This window comes from Anneissia japonica, unplaced genomic scaffold (genome assembly GCF_011630105.1).
Source record: "Anneissia japonica isolate Jap-2015-1 unplaced genomic scaffold, ASM1163010v1 scaffold2308_len244532_cov108, whole genome shotgun sequence".
In the NCBI taxonomy this organism is placed as follows: domain Eukaryota; kingdom Metazoa; phylum Echinodermata; class Crinoidea; order Comatulida; family Comatulidae; genus Anneissia; species Anneissia japonica.
Window position 1 is genome coordinate 206450 of NW_022687540.1, and position 22786 is coordinate 229235.

Sequence of the window (22786 nt, forward strand, 5' to 3'; positions counted from 1 at the left end):
GTATGTGTCTTACACCTAGCTTCTGAGTGTATTGTTGCTGATGAGGTATTCAGGATGTGACTTTCATCAATGTAGACTTCTTTAACTTCTACTTGTAGAACATCATCAGTTTGAAACGTTACTACCTGAGCTTGCTGTGCGAGTTCAACAGCTGCGGCTACTCTGGTATTGGGCTGTAGAATCAACTCTTTATCAGCTGAATTGGATACTAGAAGGCTTAATCCTGATCCACCAGAAACACAACCCTCAATAACTTCTAATCCTGACGTATCACTAGATGACTCCACTAACCAAACACTCTCCGCATGACTATTACTTGCACCTGTGTCGAAGCAACACTCTAATCGCTTAACTGATCTTGGAGGGACAACTTCAAGCAAGCAAGTCTACACCACGTCTAGTACACTGTTTATTGGAGTTGGCTGATTCTTTCGACATCCGAAGGCTGTTTACCACAACACCTAAGTCCCCTTGAGTTTGTGTATCATCTGTTAATAGTCTCAAAGCATTACAGCCTAATATAAGGGGGTAGTCCTGTTTCCGTCCAAGTCTAGGTGTTTTCTCTCCTACCACTAAGAATCCAACTACAGCATTCTTACCTCTTAACGTAACAGGAACCCGCACATAACCTTCTACTGCTATTTTAGTACCTGTAACTCCAACTATCTTAATAGCTGATTCAAGGCCTGTCTCTTATACACATCTACGTAGCTTCATATTTTCTCAAGTCATCTACGAGATGCTACAGATTTCGGCCAATTGCCTTGGTTACTGTGGACACCTTTAGTTGATCTGCATGATCGTCTAGGTACAGGTCCAACAACTGTTTTTCCATTATCATGCTGTGGTCGATTTCGATGTGTAAAAACCCAGCTTGGTGTGCACTCATCATCTTCATCAGTCTGTCTCTTATACACATCTAGATGTGTATAAGAGACAGGGTATAAATGCGGCTTCACAGGGAACAATTCTCTTTCGTCGCTTAATCTTGGAAATTGCATTACGATTATACAAAATCAAGATTTAGGCTCAATTTAACACAATTCAAAGTAAATTTGAAGACGTGTATGTTACCTATGCTGCAGTCCTCTCCAGCCCATGCTTTGTGGCATCCATTGTCACAGCTTCCATTACGATTACAATCAGCTGAGTCTTTGCAATGACATGGATAGTTACACAACAAACCAAAGAAACCAGGTGGACAGGACAGGCCTGGCAGTAATTCTACAACAAAATGCGATATCATTATTACCTTTAAATGTTGAGTCAAAAGGTATTAGTTAAGCCAAAAGTAACTCTTGAATTATTACCGGTACCATTAGTATCACATGTACTAGAATTATTCGATTTGATAATATTCCTGTCCTACATGTAGATTAAAAAATTCTCAATTCTTTTAAAATAGGCCCTAATAAATTAACAAAATAACAGTTTTAAATTACGTGACTATATAAACAAATATTTGTTTAGAAGTCATTCATTATTTTTTTCTATAAACAGGATTTTTTCTGACCCTCTCTCCTATGAAGGAAATGTTTAAAGAAATATGTAACATAAGATCATATTTTTATCTTTTTCATGAAAGAGTACATATGACTAGATGGTGGTCAACCTCTCCTCCCTCAAAGCATATGTTATTACTCTGTAGAAAGGATGTAATCATGTGTATTTCCTTAGCATCCCCATCAATTTAGGGCCGACTAGGTATTTTTTATTGAAAATCAACAATTTGCACACAATTACTAAATGAATCATAAGCATAGTAGACAGTCATTACACATTCATTTTGTTATTTATTTAACTTTTCACTCCCTAAATCCTAATAATGTGACCTTGTTTACAAGGCATCATGTTTCTTTTCCACTTTTAAGAGGGCTACTGAATATCAGCATGCCTCTTTGGTAAACTGGGTTATTAAAAAACAAATCCTTCAAGTCCTTACAAATTATTGTTGGTCGGAGGTTAAACAAGTAAAATTTTAATGTAGCCTGTACTCTTTCTAGCCATATGCAAATTAAGTACTCTAAATAGGAATATGAGAATATGCTTATTGCAATACAGTAGGCTATTAACTTTTCAATTGAATTGAGTTTATTTTGGATACAAGGTACAGTATAATTAAAATATTTAATTACATTTGTTGCCTATATGTAGATTAGTATTTCTAATAGGAATATTAAAATCAGCTTTGTTTTTACGTAATTATTACTATATTTTATACAAAATAAATAATATTACTCATAAAATTCGACAACTAATATCTGAATATTACAGTCTCACACTCTATTTACACGTAGTTATTACAATGGTATAATCAAACTCATAAAAATAATTTACCTTAAATCAAATCAAATATTGCATAGGGTGAAAGCAATTAACAATAGAAATAGTACTGTATAGCAAGTAATATATTAACCCGTCAACATAATGAGCAATAGTTATAGGAAATAAACACAGTACTGTACTACATTTCCGTATACAATGATTTCTCACATTTACATAAGTCAGTAAAATAGCTATTATTCAAAAAAAAAAAAAAATATAAGAAGGGAATGTACATTAAATAAAATTATAGACGATAGGAATAAAGTAACGTAGCTTCATATTTTCTCAAGTCATCTACGAGATGCTACAGATTTAGGCCAACTGCCTGGGTTACTGTGGACACCTTTAGTTGATCTGTATGATCGTCTAAGTACAGGTCCAACAACTGTTTTTCCAACATCATGCTGTGGTCGATTTTGATGTGTAAAAACCCAGCTTGGTGTGCACTCATCATCTTCATCAGTTGATGAATCAATCTCTTCAGCGTCTGTGTTTATTACTTCCCTTGGGTCTGCAATTAGAAGTTTTCTGTTTACAGTTCGCACAGGACCTCTACGAGCAAGACGAATTGTGTAAACGTCACCTGCGTCATAAAACCCAAACTACAATGAAGGGATCATGGTGAAATTTGTCTTCCAATTTATGTCTCCCTTCGAAGGTACATCGTTTCAAAAGAACTCGATCACCGATGTCAAACGGTTGACTCATTTGGTGCGTGTTGTACTTTACTCATCCAGAGTCCAAGTTACGTTGAATACAGTCCTTAGCAACTTTACTATGAGCTTGTTGAATGGACTGGCTTGCTGTTCAATAATGTCCTCCTCCCAGTCTTCATGTGAGTTGTTAAGGAGCTGATCTAATGGTGTGAATGGTTCACGTCCATATAAGAGACGGAAAGGTGAAACACCGGTAACACTATGAGGAGTTGAGTTGTAAAGAATACTAGATGTCCTAGCATTTCTGGCCACTTTCTTCGTTTTTCCTGGTCTACGGATCGGATCATTCCACACAGCATACGATTGAATCTTTCTGTTTGACAGTTACCTTGTGGGTGGTATGGTGTGGTCCTTGACTTCTGTATATTATAAAGCTTGCAAAGTTTCTTTATTACTCAAGGTGTGTTCTGTCCACACCTTGATGGCCCCATTCGTTGTGTGCCATCTCTAGCATCTTCTGTCGTATGCTATACGGAGTGAGTAGCTGTTGGCAAACACCGCTATTCTATTCAACTTCACGGTACAATACACCGTTCCACTCCTTAAAGTGTGGTAGTTGTTTTAACCAACTTCTTAACTCGGGAAAATCATCTGTAAGTGGCTGTCCCCGCTGTCAGTTAGTACGCCAACACTTCCATACTTTCGCCAATATGGCATCGCTGTGTTGAAGATGAGCAAGTTGTTCATGTGTGTACGATGCAAATAGACTATAAGTCTCATTCTGTGGATGACTTTCTACTATGGTCTGTTCTAAACCTGAGATTTTATCCGGCACTAAACTACTGGCTGTAACTTCTCTTACTATAACCTCCACATCACATATTTCGCTAGTTGGACACCTGCTCAGTGCATCAGCACACTGATTATTCTTCCGTGGCTTATACTTAATGTCAAGGTTAAAGGGTGCGAGTTGTGCAACCTAATGGTGTTCTGTTGCTCATAGTTTGGCTGTCTTAAGATGAACTAGTGGATTGTGGTCTGTAAACACTGTGCATTTCGAGCCTCTGATGTAAGATCCAAACTTTTCTGTGACTGCCCATTTCAATGCGAGTAGTTCTACTTTAAAGCTTGGAAGGTCTGCATAGTTCTTTTCAGCTCCTCGGAGACTGTGGCTTGCAAAGGATAATGGGTGGAGTTTTCCATTTTCATCTGCTTGCATTAAGCATGCTCCTAAACCATTAAAAGAAGCGTCAACCTCTATAACGAACTCCTTACCGAACTGGGGGTAGGCTAAGACAGGTGCTGTTGATAGTGCTTTCTTCAGGGCCTGGAATGCTGTTTCGGCTTGTTCACTCCATTCAAACGGTAGCTACTTCCCCGCATTTCTGGTTTTCTTTCCGGTTAATGCATGTAATGGAGCAGCAATTTTTGAGAAGCTAGATATGAATCGTCTATAGTAAGACGCAAGGCCCAAGATTGAACTTACTTGCGATGAATCTTAGGGAGTAGGCTGCTGCTTAACTCTCTCTACCTTGTTGGGTCTACCGATATTCCATCTTTGTTGACAATATGACCTAGATGAGTCACTTCAGTCTGGAACAACTTGCATTTTCCACCTTTCAGCTTAAGACCATGTTTCTGTAATCGTCTGAACACCTCTGCAAGTCGCTCTAAATGTTCATCAAAAGTATTTGAAAACACGAAAATGTCGTCTAAATACAATACAACTTGTCTAAGTTTAAGTCACCAAATAGTCTCCATTATCCGTTGGAATGTCCATGGGCTGTTGCATAGTCCTTGCGGCATGCTGTTGAATTCAAACAATCCCCATGGAATTTGGATGGCTGTTAACGGGATGGAGTCTGGATGCATTGAAACCTGGAAGTATCCATGAGAAAGATCCATCGGTGAGAAGTATTTAGCTCCACCTAATGCCTCAAGCGTTTCATCGATTCATGGTAACGGGAATGAATCTTTAACTGTGATAGCGTTGAGCTGATGATAATCATAGTGCCCCGGAGCTTTTCCGCACAAGTACTACTGGGCTGGCATAAGGGCTGGATGATCTCTGAATAATCCCCTTATCGAGCATATCTTGTAGTAGTTGTTTAACCTCTGCCATTTGTGTTGGTGGTATTCTACGATAAGGCATGCAGATCTGCTTGTCTGTACACACTTTGATTTCATGTGGAATTAGGTCACAATGGCCAAGGTCAAATTCACCGGTTGAGAAAACCTCTTTATGCTCAACTAGTAATCTAGCAACTTGGTCTGCTTCATTAGAGTCTCACTCCAACTGGTAATTCTAATGTGGTACCATCTTTGCAAGTATGTGTCTCACACCTAGCTTCTGAGTGTATTGTTGCTGATGAGGTATTCAGGATTCATCAATGTAGACTTCTTTAACTTCTACTTGTAGAACATCATCAGTTTGAAACGTTACTACCTGAGCTTGCTGTGCGAGTTCAACAGCTGCAGCTACTCTGGTATTGGGCTGTAGAATCAACTCTTTATCAGCTGAATTGGATACTAGAAGGCTTAATCCTGATCCACCAGAAACACAACCCTCAATAATTTCTAATCCTGACGTATCACTAGATGACTAACCAAACACTCTCCGCATGACTATTACTTGCACCTGTGTCGAAGCAACACTCTAATCGCTTAACTGATCTTGGAGGGACAACTTCAAGCAAGTATCTGGTTACTACACCACATCTAGTACACTGTTTATTGGAGTTGGCTGATTCTTTCGACATCCGAAGGCTGTTTAGCACAACACCTAAGTCCCCTTGAGTTTGTGTATCATCTGTTAACAGTCTCAAACCATTAGAGCCTAATATAAGGGGGTAGTCCTGTTTCCGTCCAAGTCTAGGTGTTTTCTCTCCTACCACTAAGAATCCAACTACAGCATTCTTACCTCTTATCGTAACAGGAACCCGCACATAACCTTCTACTGCTATTTTAGTACCTGTAACTCTAACTATATTAATAGCTGATTAAAGGCTTCCCATCGGGCCAATGTGAGGTTCAAGTAAACTGTGGTAGATATCAGCAGGGATTATGGACGCTTCTGCTCCGGTGTCCAGAATAGAACCGATTGGTATTCCGGCAACATCTATTATCACCTTAGGGCTTGGTGCTAGCAGTCCCAACTGGGTTGACTCATAGCTTTCATTTGTTGTTGGTGTCAGTTGCATTTACAATAATAAGCTTGACATCTTTCCCTCCTACCACCTTGTTCGTTCACTTCTATTCCATTATGGGTTCGGGGAAGCACCATGGCTTAACCAAGGTGTTGGTGATGATGTTTGCTTTTTAAGTCTTGTTAAACAACATTCTTTAGATATTGACCAACAAGAATGGGAGTCACAAGTTAACGAGTCAAATAGGCTAAAAAGTTACTGTTCATTCAAATATTATATTGCTTTTGAAAACTACCTTTCTTCTAATTTAAATCCATATTTCAAAAAGATATTTTACTTCGTTCTGCATTTCTAGCCACAACTTAAACATTGACGAAGGTAGAAAGTTAAATATTAACTTCAAGGATAGAATTTGCTTTTGTAAGGGGAATATTAAAGATGAATTACATTTTCTTCTCAAATGTAAATTGATGAATAAATTGATTGATTTATTGTATAATAGTAATATTCTAGCCTCACGGCATTGCGAAGTGCCCGCTCTCTTGATCATATCGAACACCAGTCGAGTAAATCTGAAACAGTCCGAGTGGAGTTTCATGCAAATGTTTCATACAGAAATAAAACTAGACCTCTGCGAGGGCCAAGGTTCCTATGCGGGCATTCGTAAAATATTGCACTACTGTATTTTCGATGATGTAGACATGGCAACTAACGATAAAGTGCTCGTGTTAATTTGAGATGACATACACACTAGTCTTTGCACAGCCATACGCAACGCATCTTCTTTGACATCTTCCTGTGGGCATATTTTAACTAGTGTTTTTGCTACAAAAATAGCTTGGTACCCCTGTTCAGTTAGAAATTTATGAAGTTAAATTTGTACTTTTTTGGAAAAAAAAAAATTATTTTCTTCAACTGTACTAATAAACACTTCTACAAGAAATTCAAACTTCAGCAAGAACAAGAAAACTATTCCCATGTACGGTACATACATATAATTAATAGGCTAGGCCTAGGCATACACCATTAATTAATTGAATTATAGTAATAAAAACACTAACATACTTTATAAAAATATAGCCTAGTAGGCCTATTAGTAGAAAATATACAGGCATTGGCCCTTTTTAACATTTTAATTGATAGTATATTATAGTCTATAGAAAGGCATAGGCCTAAGCCTACCCCAAGCTAGCGTGAACCGCTTTAGAAAACATCGAAAATGATAGACCTAAAACATTAACATTAACTTAAGTAAAGTTATTACATAAACATTACAATCCTAAAATAAGAATTACACCGCAGTTGTGCACATACCATATGTAATTAGCAATAGAACGCAACCTAACCTAGGCCTGAAAACACGATCGGACGAGAATCGTAACAAGATTCATAGAATGTTGGGAATTCGATCCAACTCGGCCACAAGTCAACTCGGCCACAAGTCAACTCGGCCACAAAAAGTTTGGCTAGTCAACTCAGCCACAAGTCAACTTGGCCACAAGTCATCTCGGCCACAAGTCAACTCGGCCACAAGTCATTTACTGGTACTACATTGTACTAATTGTTATTATTATTGCTGTTATTATTGTTGTCATTGTTGTTATTATTATTGTTGTTTTTATTACCGTTAGTTTTAATATTAATTATTACTCTTAGCATTAACATTATATATTGTTCAAATTTTTGCTGATATTATCACCTAGTCAAACTGCTTCGGTTAAATTCCGAATTGCTGCCTGCTAATTTTTACTTCCTGATAACAGTACAGTACCTAGTACCTGTTATCTATGCCCTCACCTCAGCTAAGGCAGTTACCCCACTCACAAAATGGAAGAGTCCACATTGTTCATTTCACAAAGTTGTTCGTTTGCAGAAATAGGTTGTTTTTGTGAAATTAGGCCCCCCATGTTCGTGAATGCTCGTTGCACATTTGTGAAAATACAGAGTTCATTTGGGAAAGTATGTTGTTAGTTTGTGAAACATGATCGTTTGTAAAAGTATGTTGTTTGGAAAAATAGATTCTTTGAGAAAGTACATTGTTGGTTTGGGAAAATACGTTGTTGGTTTGTGAATGCTCGTTGTTGGTTTGTGAATGTTCACTGTTCGTTCCACTTTTGTATTTTGGCGGCGATTGCCTTCTATACATTTGACAACTAAAATCTGAAAATTACCTTGGCACGCTGGCCCTGTGTAATTAATCGAACAAGATGACCCAGGTGAACAATTCCCTGTTTTTCTGTCACATCCTCCTGAATCGCAGTGACATACTTGACGGCAATCTGCTCCATAGTGATTGTTATCACATTCTGTAAAATAGTAGTTTGGTATAATCACATTGTTAGTCGATTAGTACCATATATTTAATCTTGTATGAACATACATGTGACGAGCAACCGTGTTTTGTTTATCTTTTTTTAAAAATTAAAATATATGCAGAGTAGACCCTTAATGCGGTTAATTGCTTGTGTCCTGGGCCAGTGCAATTTATTTTTTTAATTGCGGTCCTCTATCCATGAGTTTTGTTTCATTGCTCTGATTTTGGATTGATTCCTCACAGTGGAAACATGATAAAGCATGTATAGGCATGCAGTAGTAGTAATATATACTGTAATATCATTATGCTATTCAATTGTTCCCTGAATCATAAAATGAATTAAAAATAAATAAAGTTAATCTTTATGATAAACTAGGATTTTCACATTTTTTTTTAGTTTTATAAGAACTAGTAAAATTTTGCCCATGCTTAGTGTTCTTATTTTTTTGGCCGATATCAGGCTCAAAATGTTCATATTTTGTTCTTATATTTACACAATTTTCAAACAGAGAAAATTATCATTGTATAGCAGCATATTACTGTACATACTATATAGAGTGTATAGTCACACCTCACTCCAAATAAGATAGCAATAAGATTTGTTGGTTTTCCATATTTAAAAACGAAAAACTAAATAGACATTTTATCTCAGCCTTAATTTGTTCATACTTTGTTCTTAATTTTTAAGCGATTTCAGCCCCAGTGTTCTTGTAAAACATGTTCTTATAAAAAAAAGTGTACTGTATTGCTAAACCAAAGGATATTCTTTTTTGTTGATTACAAACTGCTCTAAGTCGACATCAGAAGCACAGTGGGTTTTTTGCCGATTTCATTCTTAAATTGTTCTTATTTTGTTTTTAGTTTTACACACTTTTCGAGCATACAAAATTATTATTGTAGAGCAGTATATAACTGTACTGTATTATAGAGGGTATTACATAGCACCTGTTGCAAATAAAGGTAAGTAAGATTTGTTGGTTTTTTACTATTTACTTTTAAAAATTTTATTTAATAAACACCTCCTATGACATTTTACCTCAGCCTCAATTTGTCCTTATCATAAGCTTAATTTCAAAGTGATTTTAGCCTCAGTGTTCTTATAAAATGTGTTCATATAAAAGAAACGTGTGTGCATCAGAGACACCAACATCAACTTGGTATAATATATTGTAACATCACATTTTTGGATACATTATTATTGTAAAGAATTTTTATACGTTTTTCTTTTCTTTTTTAATTTTGCAATATAAGAAGAATTTTTTGAGTAATGTTCATTTTATGTGATTTATAAAAAATAATCATGATAACAAGCACCCTGTGTTAGTTGATTACATAAGTGAATGTTGCTGTTAAAAAGTACGACGTTACTTGTATTATGATAGTGGTTCTGCATTTGTTGTATCCAATGTGCAGGTGGTCTACTAAGTGAATAAAATCTGGTATTTAATATTACGTTTTTTTACAATTACAGTGTTATTTTTTTAAATTTAGAAATACTTGCTTGTTTCCACTTGTCCTCAATTAGTAATATTTAGATATCGCTATGTTCACTTAAGTTGCATTTTGTCGGACTTGGTATAGATATTAACATAATAAAATTAGTGTCCTACAACGTAATAATGCAAATTTTTTAAGGGGCCTTCATACCCTACAGTAAACCCCTTCCGGGAGCCATTGGCGGCCCATGGCCCCCCGTCTAGTTGCTCACTTCGCTCATAAAACCAACCCCGCCCCGCCCATTCAGAAAGCAATATAGTTATAAAGAGTGGCCAAAAACGTCTCAAACCTGTATTGCAATCGTCGCCTCTGTATCCGTTGATACAGGTGCATCCGAATGGATCAGGCGGACAAAAAAGCTTTCCTTTACAAGCTTCGTCATTTCCAGCTGAACAAACAAGATCACAATCACGACCGAAGTTATTGCTTCCACAAGCTACACAAAAAAAAAAAATAAATAAAATTTAAAAACTATAAATAAATAAAAAAAGTTTTAAAAAAAAGCAGAAAAAAAAATAACACACTTTATGAAGTGTGTTATGACATAACACACTTTATGAAGAAAAACGCTTACAATTTTAGGATGATGAATTTATTTAAGATTTCTCATATATTCACTATTGAAAAAACATGTTTTACCAAGTACTAAAATGTAAATTCAATTTAATTGTAGGCCTACATGTTTGGCAGTATTCTCCTTTGAAGCCTGCGGGGCAAATACATTGACCGGTCTTGTCGTCACAAACTCCACCGTTATAACACACGGGACAATCCATCTCACATTCAGGGGGATTCCATTTTGGCAGCGGACAATCTAAGTGAAAAGGTGTAAAACAAGTTAAAAAAGTGAGTCTAAGATGAAAACGAAACTAAATTTTAAGACTTAAAAGAATTTCATTTAGCTTCAGGAATTGTATAGATGACGAACCTTCGACCTACATCCGGAGGAGGTGTACGACGTCATCTGTTGATGACGTCATGACCAAGATAACACCTAGCTGTCAGTAGATAAAGATCTCTGATAGGGATCGAAATGTTCTGAGAAAGTACTCAGTTTCCAATTTAGCTTTACAAAAACAAAAATTTGTCATCTATACAATTAATTCCTGAAGCTAAATGAAATTCTTTCAAGATTTAAGAAATAAACATGGTCAAGAAGCTATTAAAATTGTACGCCAACAAGAAAATATCTTCGAAGCTACCACCTCCAAATTGATCACGAAACGAACGAAAAGCATTAAACAAATTGAAGAAGGATACAACAATCATCATTCTCCTTATCATTCTCCAATCAGATAAAGGACGATCCACTGTCATTCTGAATTCAAATGACTACAAAAAAAAAAAGGTACAAGCAATGGTTAATGACACCGATGTCTATGAATTGCTGAAACGTAATCGAACACCGAATTACCAACGGAAAGTTGTTAACATCTTAGTCATGGCTGCTGAAAGAGAAGAAAATCACTAGTAAAGAAAAAGATTGGCTTTTTCCCACCGCTGAAATCGTACCCAGGCTGTGGTGCCTTCCTAAGATTCATAAGCCAAATTGGCCATTAAGGCATATTGTAGACAATGTCAACACTGTATTGGTTAAGCCAAACGAAAAATTTGTCTCTTTCGATGTAGTGTCCCTATTTACAAAAAAACCAGTAAAAGAGGCCCTGAAAGTAGTCGAGAACCGTTTAATAACAGATACGACACTTTACGAGAGAACCAAACTACAAGTAACAGACATAATGGAGCTGCTTGAACTAATCGTCAACAAGACCTATTTTTCTCGTTCAATGGTAAAATGTACAGGCAAAAACAGGGCATTGCTATGGGAAGCCCTATCAGTCCCATAGTGGCTAATCTGTATCTTGAGTGGCATGAACAACAAGCCATATCCACAGCAACGAGTGACATCAAGCCTGTGTTCTGGAAGCAATATGTAGATGATGTGCTAGCCATCATCCCTGCAGGTACGACACACACTCAATGCACATTTAAATAATATACGCATCACTAACAATATAAAATTCACTGCCCAACACATGGCTAATAACTCAATTTCTTTTCTGGATATGCAAATCAAGTTGAAAGATGATGGCACAGTTTCTACCTCTGTTTACCAGAAACCCACACACACACAGATCAATATTTACACTTTGAATCACACCATCCATTAGTTCACAAACTGGGGCTTATAAACACGCTAATGGATAGAGCCGAGAAATTGGTTGTGGACAAAGATATGAGGGAGATTGAAATAAACAACATTAAGAGAGGGCTGAAAAACTGCCAGTACCCAGAATGGTCCTTCCAGAGGGTAATGGATAATTGTGCAAATAAAAAAGAACATCACAAACAGCAATAGGACAAAATCAAGATGAGTGGTAATGTAGGAATCCCCTACATCAAAGGCATGGCTGAAAGAATCAGACGCACTCTCTCCACTCACAAAGTCAGCACCTATTTCATACGTCAAAATAAAATCAAGACCAGTCTCGTCCACCCGAAAGACAAGATAAGAAAATTGGAGACCTGTGGTGTAGTGTACCAAGTAGAATGCCTAAACTGTCCTCAAATTTACATCGGGGAGACAGGACGAGCATTAAAAACACGAATCAACGAACACAAAGCAGACGTCGCAACAAACACAGGGGGACTAGGGACTAGGGCTGGCAGATCTTCTACATCTACTATATAACAAAAATCAGCTATTACAGACCACGTCATACATCACAATCACGTACCAAACTGGGAAGCTAACATACTAGCAAAAGAACCCAAACAAAAAGATAGACAGATCAGAGTGTCCTTGTATATAAGGCGCAACAAAGGAAAAATCATGAACAGGGATCAAGGAGCACATGAACTCTCTCATCTGTCCAATGATCTTATAGAATCCATACTGAGCCGGGCCCCGCACAACCTTCGACCTACATCTGGAGGAGGTGTACGACGTCATCAACAGGTGACGTCATGACCTAAATAACACCTAGCTGTCAGTTGATGAAGATCTCTGATAGGGATCGAAACATTCTGAGTAAGTACTCCTTTTTCAATTTAACTTTTAAAAATGAAAATTTGTCATCTATAAATTTTAAGACACACTAATTTTATTATTAACACTGTCTAAAATAGTTTTATCGAGCACAGTATATAAGTTTCAATTTTATACTGAATCTTTTGAAAAAAGGTGTTTATTGAAGGTTGATGGTAAAACAAAATTAACAAATATTGTCAGTGGTGAATTCGGGGGGTTCAATGGGTTCGGACGTACCACCACCGTGATGAAATGTAAAAAAAGAAACAAGGGAGGCCGCCTATTTTTATATCCAAATTTAAGTCTTTGAGTGCCATTTCCAGCCATCTAGAGATGCCACAATCATGAATTGTTTTACCTCAGTCCCCAACTATGGTGGTAGACCCTCCATGTGTGGGCCACTTCTATTACGAATTCTGCATGGATTCTGGCCTAAAAGGCATGATAAAAAAACTACGCTATAGGAGCAGGTAGGCAGATCGGACAGTCTAACTTTAGCCTAATTAGCTTTCAGTAAATAAAATTAAAAACATTGTTTTGTTTCGACCATAGTCTATTATACAACCAGGGACTAAATTCCAAGCCATCTGATTCAGCAAGATCTCTTTATTATTATGATCTTTGAAATAAAATGATATATATTGTATAATTTCTTTTTCTCTATGTAGGCGATAAAATCAGATTACCTTTTTTGAAGAGGGGAAATCCATAAAAGTCATTAAAAGCTCATTTCCGGCCATCTAGGAATCAAAATTTTCTTGGTGGAGGGCCCCAAGACCCCCCCTTTCTTTTGTGTACTTTGGGGAAAAATGGAACCCCTTGCTTCAAAACCTGGATCCACCCCTGATTGGTCATGTATGATGATCGTTATTGTGTATGTTTAATGAGTAATGATAATTAGGCCAAAAAAAAATATATGTTGTGTTCCGACCGAAATTTTCCAAAAAATCTGGTCTTTTTTTTTTTCTTTAAATTTTGTTCAAGTACAAATTCGAGAAAAACACTTCCGAAATTAAAATTTATAACATAAAATCTATAAGAGACATGTATTTTTATCAAAATCGGGCCATAGATGCACGCGTAAAATAGAAGGCATGATTTTGAGAACCAAGCGCTGAGCTGTCAAGCCACAACTAGGATCTAGTTCTACAGTAAGCCTAGGCAAGTTTGCCATCGTTCTATTGCGGTGCCTACGAACTACCAGCCCTGGCCTTATAGGCCTAGGGTTTTCAAAGGGACTGCAGTTTCAGGCCTATCCTATTTCACGTAGGCCTATTACTTAAAAAAAAAAAAAAAAACCAAATAATTGCCAAGAAAACATACAAACACGCAAAGTTACAGTAGGCAATGCAGTCGGAGAGATCAGACAATAGGCAAAGAGGCATTAAAGTCATTGGTGAAATGTATGTACGTACAGTGCACCCTCCAATTCCGAAATCCCTCTAATTCCAAAATGCCTCTAATTCGAGACCACTTTTCCAAAGACCCAAATAACGATCTTCAACCTTTTAACACAAAGCTAGCCCTCCAACTGGAGACCAACCCCCGAGACCACCCCAAATTTCCAGGTCCCAAAGGTGGTCTCGAATTGGAGGACAAACTGTACTCTGACCTACTGATTTTCGCCATAACATCATATCATCAACTGTGTACAAAAGGTGACAAATGGTATAGCTAGAGATAATCATACTTTGCACTCTCCCTCCTCTAAAACTTAAATATAAACATTAAAATACGCATTTACAAGTTAAAAATGAATATTTACAAAATACATAACACATTACATTAAATATATAAAAATATAAGTAAAATGAAAATTCTAATTCTGAAAACCAACAATTTGGCAATATATGAGTCCGAAAGCCAGTGTGGCATTGGTCCCAAGAGCAAGACAGACCAGGGCCGGAGAGGATCAGGAATTGAGCAGCCAGGTAATGGAATTGGTGAAATCTGGTAGCTTTTGGTACGGCAACATTGTGAGGTGATAAGTTAATTATGTCTCAAGTTTTTGTTATTAGGATTTGATAAAGGAAGCATATGATGATGTCGATTTGATTGAAGCAATATATATATATATATATATATATAAAACAATTAAATGAACAATAATAAAAATAATAATAATTATTATTATTATTATTATTATAATAATAATAATAATAAATAATAATAACGATAAGTTAATACTACAAACTTGGTGATTTTAAATTTAAGGAGAGCATCAATGATGCAATAGCCCACTTGACAATGGCAACACATTTGGGGGAAAACATTAAAATAACACATAGTTAAAATTTGGAACATATCTTTGGTATCTTCCCCCAGGTACACCCAATTCATTAAAATGGAACAATTTTTTATTATTGCAATTAAAAATATTTCTCCATCCTCCATCAATCCAACATTCTATTGATTGTGAAATTAGACCAATGTGAATGTTATCATGCCTATTTACCTCTGACAATGAGTCTCATAATTCCGCGGTTGTCATCTCGACTATCACTTCCATAACATTCATAAACCCCGTCATCTGTAGCGCGTGTATTTTTAATTGCAATGGACGATTTACTGTTCCACATTTGAATTACGTCACCATAATTATGTCTCCAGCGAAAATCGTTATAACCGCCGTCTTCACTGAGGTTGATAGTGGCAGATTCCCCAATGCCAACAGTCATCGTTCGAAACTTCATTTTAATGGTGGCTGTGGAAATACATTCAAATAATATATTAGTAGTGATGACAGAACAAAAAATATCACTTAATATGTGTGGTGTAATTATAATCACATAATTAATTGAGTATAAGAAACAACAGTTTTTTTTTTACAATTTACCTTCTAAACTCCTGCACAGATCTGGAAAAAGTATATCGTACCATTATTCTTTTAGGTGTCTTACCATTAATGGCATTTTTTGAGTTTCTATTTTACGTTCATTAAAATATTGCAAAAATAATTTTACATTAACACGAACCTATAACATATCGGACGAGGAATTTTCACTCTACAAAAGCAACATGTGAGAATACCGTAAAACCTCGAATTGAAGCCCAGTGGGCCTTATCTTGAGATGAAGCCCATCTTAAATTGAAGCCCCTCTTTAGTTTGCAAAATTAGCCTCAAATGAAGCACATGGGCTTCTTTTAAAGATAGCATAGGCTTCTTTTCAGGATAGTACAGTAAATACACTGACACATGAATTTCAGAAAACAAAATAAATTAAATACAAGCTTGGTTTATACAGTAGTTTAGGTAATTTAGTGCAAATTAAATACACTCCTTGACACAGATTGATGTTACAGTGTCCTTATTTATATTTTATTGTACAAATTCACAAAATTTACAGCATTCATTTTGAATAAAAGCCCTCCTCTTTACTTTGCAAAGTAGTCTTGAAAAGAATCCCATCTCGAAAAGAAGCCCGTCCAAAGTTTGCAAAAAAGCAGCCCAGGGCTTCAAATCAAGTCTTTACGGTACTCACATTACACTAGTACAGTACAGAGGAAGGCGCAGGGTACTGTTGAGTGAGGTAAGCAGAACGTACCACTTTAGTGAGTGCGGCTGATATAAACACATATGTTCAATAAATAAGCATTATAATACATAGCCATCGGCCATTTTAATAAGAGTGGGCGTGGGTGGGTGGTGGGGTGCAACACATTTTTTTTCACCATGGTTGAAAAAATGGCTCATCAGCCGGGAAATAGCACATGCATAATTTTAGGAAAATTAATGTCTTCACTTTTAATTTAAGGGTTACAATTTTTTATATTGGAAGTAGGCCTAATCAGGGCCGGCTTGGCCATTATACCTTTGCCAAAATTTTATAATAGTTATTTGTTATTTTATATTATACCTCTAAACAATTTCAAAATCAATCTTAAATATTGAAATTAAGGATTGTCAATAAAGTTGAAATGTACACAGCAATACAATAAATTGTGTTATATATTACTTACACATAGATATATTAGCCAATGCACTGTTTTGTGATAGCGTTTTTTTCTATTGCACGACGATAATTAAATGTTAGTGGCAATGTTAGTAATATTTTAATGGAAAGACAAGTTGATGTCTGGCTACTAAGAAATGTTTAATTAAGAATAAATCAGAGCATGCAGTTACTGTACAACCATTTTAAAACATTTAATGTATTATTTTTTAATTTCCATCTAAATAGAGAAATCTAAAGACCACATTTAGTACCCATGAGTTCCAAGTCTCCCGTAGAGTCTCGGAATGGGGTCTCCTGGAAACTGGCAGGAAGAACTCCCGCATATTTTTCCCGAAATAAACAATCTCCCGCAAATTCATGATGATATTTGCATGCTTTAACAAGTTTTTAAACTGTAATATCAATTGTCGATGCAGCAGTTAGTACCAATCATTAATGGTTATCACCATGCACAGCAATATTTGGTTGTCATAAGAAAATTCATTTAAACAGATCTCCCGGATGTGGATTCTTCCAAATTGGGACCCCTTTGAATTAGACACCAAAAGACCACCATGCACAGGACTTGACTACAGGGAAATAGTTTTAGCTTTAATAATAATAATAACATCTTACAGTAACTGTAGGCCCTAAACCCATTCAAACATCTTACATTTACTATATCATTTCTTAATTCCCCTCTAAATAGAGATATTAAAGACTACTTTTAAAGCCAGTCTTTTATTATATTGATTCAAATTAAAGACTGCTAAAGACCACTAAAACCATGGTCCCAAAAAGGATTTTTAATTGGTGGTATGGAGGGAGACCTGTGATAGGATTAAGAAAAAGTGGTCCGGCCAAAGCCAGTGCGGTTCCGACGGCCCTGTAATAACGGGGGAAAAAAATAAATTGCCCATGTATTAATCACTAAAATAAGTCAATACATGACGAATAAGGAATTTTTACTATATTCTTTAAGGTGTACTGTATTACCTGCTTTTGTCAACATTATAAACAACATGGTTGCCTCACATTTCTTTATTAAAAGGGTAATTTGTCTTTCATTTGCGAAGGTCTTTTTTAAAATTACAGTTAACACGTAACAGTATTCAATATTGTGCTTTACAACATTGATCTCGAATATATGGCAATACTTGAAATATTTGGCAGACTACCGTATGTTTCACAGCATGACTACAGTACCTAACATTATAATACTGCTGGGGCGAATCGATAGGGAATGATGGTTGTCGACCTCCGGACCTTTCCCCCACACCCCAACCTGTTATATATCCATAGTCCCAGATTATTGCGCTTACGGCGCTCCATGCTACTTGTTGTTGTTCTTGAATAAATGGAGTTTACACGCCGTGTTCTGAACCTACATATTTTTACATTTGCATTTGTTATCGAGGCATAACACATTGGCGACGAGGATGAGCATGGCCTTTACAATAGGAAAGGTAGAAGAATTTGACCATACGGTCGAAGCTTGGGATTCTTATGCAGAAAGAATCGAGCAATATTTCATAGCCAACCAGGTAGACAATGAAAGGAAAGTACCTTCACTGCTTGCACTCATCGAGCCTAAGACGTATACGCTACTAAAAATAAACTTTTTACCAAAACAAATAAACCAAAGAAATTTCAAGGACAGAAACAGACTAAGTCAGCCTATTGTTACAGATGCGGTAGTACATCGCATAAGGCGGACTGCTGTAACCATGCTAAGACAGTATGTAATTACTGTGCAAAAGAAGGACATCTTGAAAAAGTGTGTATGAAAAAGAAGAGAGAAATGTCATCTAAATCTGCCACTACTACTAACAAGAAAAAAGTACAATATGTCCAAGAGGAAGATGATTATGAACCAATGTTCCATGTTAATCACAAGACAAAGGGTAGTCCGATTATAGTGGATGCTACCGTAAATGGAAAGCTCATTCCGATGGAGCTGGATACAGGCTCATCACTTTCTCTCATACCAGAAACGACCTACAAGAAAGTATTTAACTCTATGCCACCATTACAACAAACCACGATTCGTTTGAAAACGTATTCTGGCGAGAAGATCTACCCCTTGGCATGCTTACGGTACCGGTGTGTGTTAACAACCATGAAGGAAATGCCGAATTGCTGGTTGTGCCACAAGATGTCCCTGCATTGTTTGGCCAAGATTGGCTAAGAACTTTCCGTTGGACTGCCAAGAAATTAAGGTCCTACAAGAGACAAAGACCTGCGGTCTGGATGAAATTCTGAACAAACACAAATCCATTTTTAAGGATGAATTAGGCAAACTGGAAAAGCTAAAGGCTAGTATTTACATCACCAAAAATTGTCAATCAAAATTTCACAAGCCAAGGAAAGTCCCATATGCAATGAGAGACAAGGTGGAGAAACAGCTAGACCGACTACAAAAGAAGGGAATTATAAGCCCTATGAAACAGAGTGATTGGGCATCACCAATTGTACCAGTACAGAAGAAATCTGGTCAAGTGCAAATTTGCGGTGATTATAAGGTCACAATTAATCCTGTTATGAAAGTGGAACAGTACCCCTTACCCAGAATTGAGGACATTTTTGCATCCCTGTCGGGTGGTCAAAAATTTACAAAGATCGACCTCAAACAGGCATATCTACAGATGGAAGTAGACGAAGCATCCAAGGAGCTTCTAACTATTAACACTCACAAAGGGTTATTTAGGTATAACCGCCTACCATTTGGGGTGGCATCGGCCCCCGCCATTTGGCAAAGAGCAATGGACCAGGTACTGCAGAACATTCCGTTCACATCATGCATCCTCGATGATATGATCATCAGCGGTAGGTAAATCAAGGAACACTTAAACAACTTGGACACAGTCCAGAGAGATTGAATACATACAACCTGAGAGTAAACCGTGAGAAATGCGAATTCTTCAAAGATAGCGCTACCTATTGTGGACACATCATAAATTCAGAGGGTTTGCAGAAATCACCAGACAAGATTAATGCTGTTCTTAACGCCCCCAAACCAGAAAATATGCAGTAACTTTGTTCATTTTTGGGTCTTATTAACTATTATTGACGGTTTCGTCCGATCTTATCTTCAGTTGTGGCACCCATCTACTCCTTGTGGCACCCATCTACGCCTTGTAGTAGTTCATTCATTAATGAATCTTATTGAATCTTATTGGTGGGTGTGGAGTCAGGATCAGGAAAGACATCACCATGACCCTCCGGCTACAGGAATAGGGGACAGCGCTGCCATGAATCTGCAAAAACAGCCAGAAACTAAAAAATAGCCTGGTAGTCACAGACACAGAAAACAGCCGGTGGATCACAGTGAGTCTCCATATCTCCTGAAAAGTCCCCACCCACCAATAAGAGACAGCAACATTTCCAGAAATGACTATCTACTGAAATGTTTATTGAAGACATGAATGAAATTATGAACAAAAGATTGTCTACAACGTTTAGTGTTTTATTTAAGGTGATTAGTCTGCCAGTTCGGCTTTGCTTATAGTACTTATTTAATGGGTGATCAGGATTTTCGCAGATTTTTTTTAACTGTGCGGAGTATGTCCATTTCATGTAACTCATCCAAATTTTCAGGATTTTCCCCCAGTAATTTTGCTGGCCCACTTTACTATTTTAAATAATTTATTTTTTTCAGCTTGTGTAAGATTTGAGAACCAAACAATGGAACCAAAGAGCAGAACACTTCTAATTACACTTTTGAAGAAAAGATTTAAAATTTCACAGCTAATATTGAATGTTTTTAGTTTTCTTAGGAAAAACATCCTTTGACTAGCTCTTTTTGTAATTGATAAAGTGTTTGCTTCCCAGTTTAATGTTTTATCAATGACAACGCCCAGGTACTTAAATTCGTTCACAATTTCAATGTTTTGATCGTTAATGGTGAGAGCATTTGGTACTCTGGTTTTACTGCGTCGAAAATCAAGTATGATCTCCTTAGTTTCATCTGTATTTAAAGTAAGATTATTGTTTATACACCATGTGACAAATTCATTAATGGACTGTCTGTACTTTTGCTCATTATTATCCTTAATGGATCCAATGATGACACTGTCATCAGCATACTTGAGTAAGCAGCAGTCATCAACATCAAAATTAATCTTAAAATCATTAGTATAAATGCTAAACAAAACCGGGGAAAGTACGCACCTCTGCGGGGCTCCTGTGTTGCATAATGTTTCCTCAGATGCCATGTTCCCAATAACTACCTTTTGAGGGCGATCTGATAAAAAATCACCGATCCAGAGTACTAAACTAGGGTTTACATCTAGAAATTTTAGCTTATCCATAAGCAGATGAGTTTGTATGCAGTTAAAAGCCGAACTAAAGTCAAAAAATGTAGCTCGGACATACCTGTTTTCTTTGCTGGTTTTGTCTAAATTAGATTGTACAAGATGGACAAAGGTAAGTAGTGCATCAGAGACACCCATTTTGGCTTTATAGGCAAACTGGTACATATCCAGAAGTGGGTGACAGTCCTTAAGCAGCAAACTTTTTACGAGTGTCTCAAGGCACTTCATCGGGATGGATGTAAGTGAGATGGGTCTGAAATCGTTAGCCCTAAGAGGGGGGTTCTTTTTAGGGATTGGCATTATGTTTGACAGTTTCCACAAACGAGGAACAGAATGGGTGTCCAGTGACCACTTAAATAGTCTACTGAAAATATAACATAGCTCACTAGCAGTTTTTAATAATTTTTGCCGATAAGCCATCTGGCCCTGTGCCCTTACTGCTTTTAACTCTTTTAAGACAGTTCCTAACTTCACATGAGTCAAGTATGATGGATCTCCTAGTGATGTCTGTATCAGAGCCTAACTCAAACATTTTTTGATTTTTAATTTCAGAATAAAGGTGAAAGTCAGTATCGAAACGACAAAAGTGTTCATTTAAAGAGTTCAAAAAGTCTCTGTTTGGTTCTCTAATTAAGCTGCTTTTTTTGCCAAGACCAGTTATTTGTTTAACACCTTTCCATGCACTTCTTGAATAATTTTTCCTAAAATTCTGTTCAACTTTTTTCCCGTATCTTTTTTTTAAATCTTTTGTCAATTTATCAATGGAGTCTTGGACATGTTTCAGTTGCATTTGGTCTCCTTCCTTGAATAGTCTTTGTTTTTTAATCAACAGGTCTCTATAATCCTTGGAGACCCAAGGTTTGTTGTTTGAAAAGACACAAATTTTGACTTTTGGATAACTAGTTCCTCGCAGAACTTTATATACTCTGACACAGTGATTGTAGCATTGTCCAAAGTGCAGTCCTCTAGAAAACAATCCCAACTGGTGGAATCAAAACACGCCTTAAGTGTTTCAAAGGAGTCATAGTTCCATTTCTTTATGAACTTGTTAACAGGTTTTATGCGTTTAACCTTTTGGACATATGTGGGGATCAGTTGAATCATATCGTGATCCGACCGCCCTATACTTGGACGTCACTTTACAGTATACGCATTTTTTATATTTCCAAAGCACAAATCGAGTATGGAATCTTCTCTTGTTCCGACATTAACATACTGGTTAAGATGCGGATTACCTTCGGAAGCTCTTTATGGGATCCTTTATTAAAATCACCGAGGAATAATTTTATTGAGTCTGGAGACTTACAGCTTAGATGATTGTCTATGTCGGCGACTTTAGTACAGGCTTCTTTAAAGTTTGCTTTTGGGTGTATATAAATGACAGTGACTTGAGAAAATTCCCTTGGTAAATAAAAGGGACGAAGGGCAACTGTTAACAGTTCCAAATTGTAAGAACAATAGCGTACCTTTACAGATATATTCTTACACCATGATTCGTTGACATACAGGCACACGCCACCACCTTCTTTTTTTCCTGTACTGACCTTGTCTCTGTCTAGTCTCACACAA

The 22786-nt window shown here is 36.8% G+C and overlaps 1 protein-coding gene across 1 annotated transcript in view; it reads right to left on the bottom strand.

Moving 5' to 3' along the window:
• The window catches only part of LOC117119278, an 88404-nt gene that overhangs the window by 39111 nt on the left and 26507 nt on the right, over positions 1-22786 (bottom strand). The window contains exons 5-10 of the mRNA XM_033264084.1: positions 15425-15673; positions 10618-10752; positions 10228-10374; positions 8299-8433; positions 1013-1224; positions 14-386 (exon numbers count right to left, since the gene is read on the bottom strand). Coding sequence (XP_033119975.1) covers positions 14-386; positions 1013-1224; positions 8299-8433; positions 10228-10374; positions 10618-10752; positions 15425-15673 — 1251 coding nt within the window. The remainder of the gene's footprint in view (positions 1-13; positions 387-1012; positions 1225-8298; positions 8434-10227; positions 10375-10617; positions 10753-15424; positions 15674-22786) is intronic.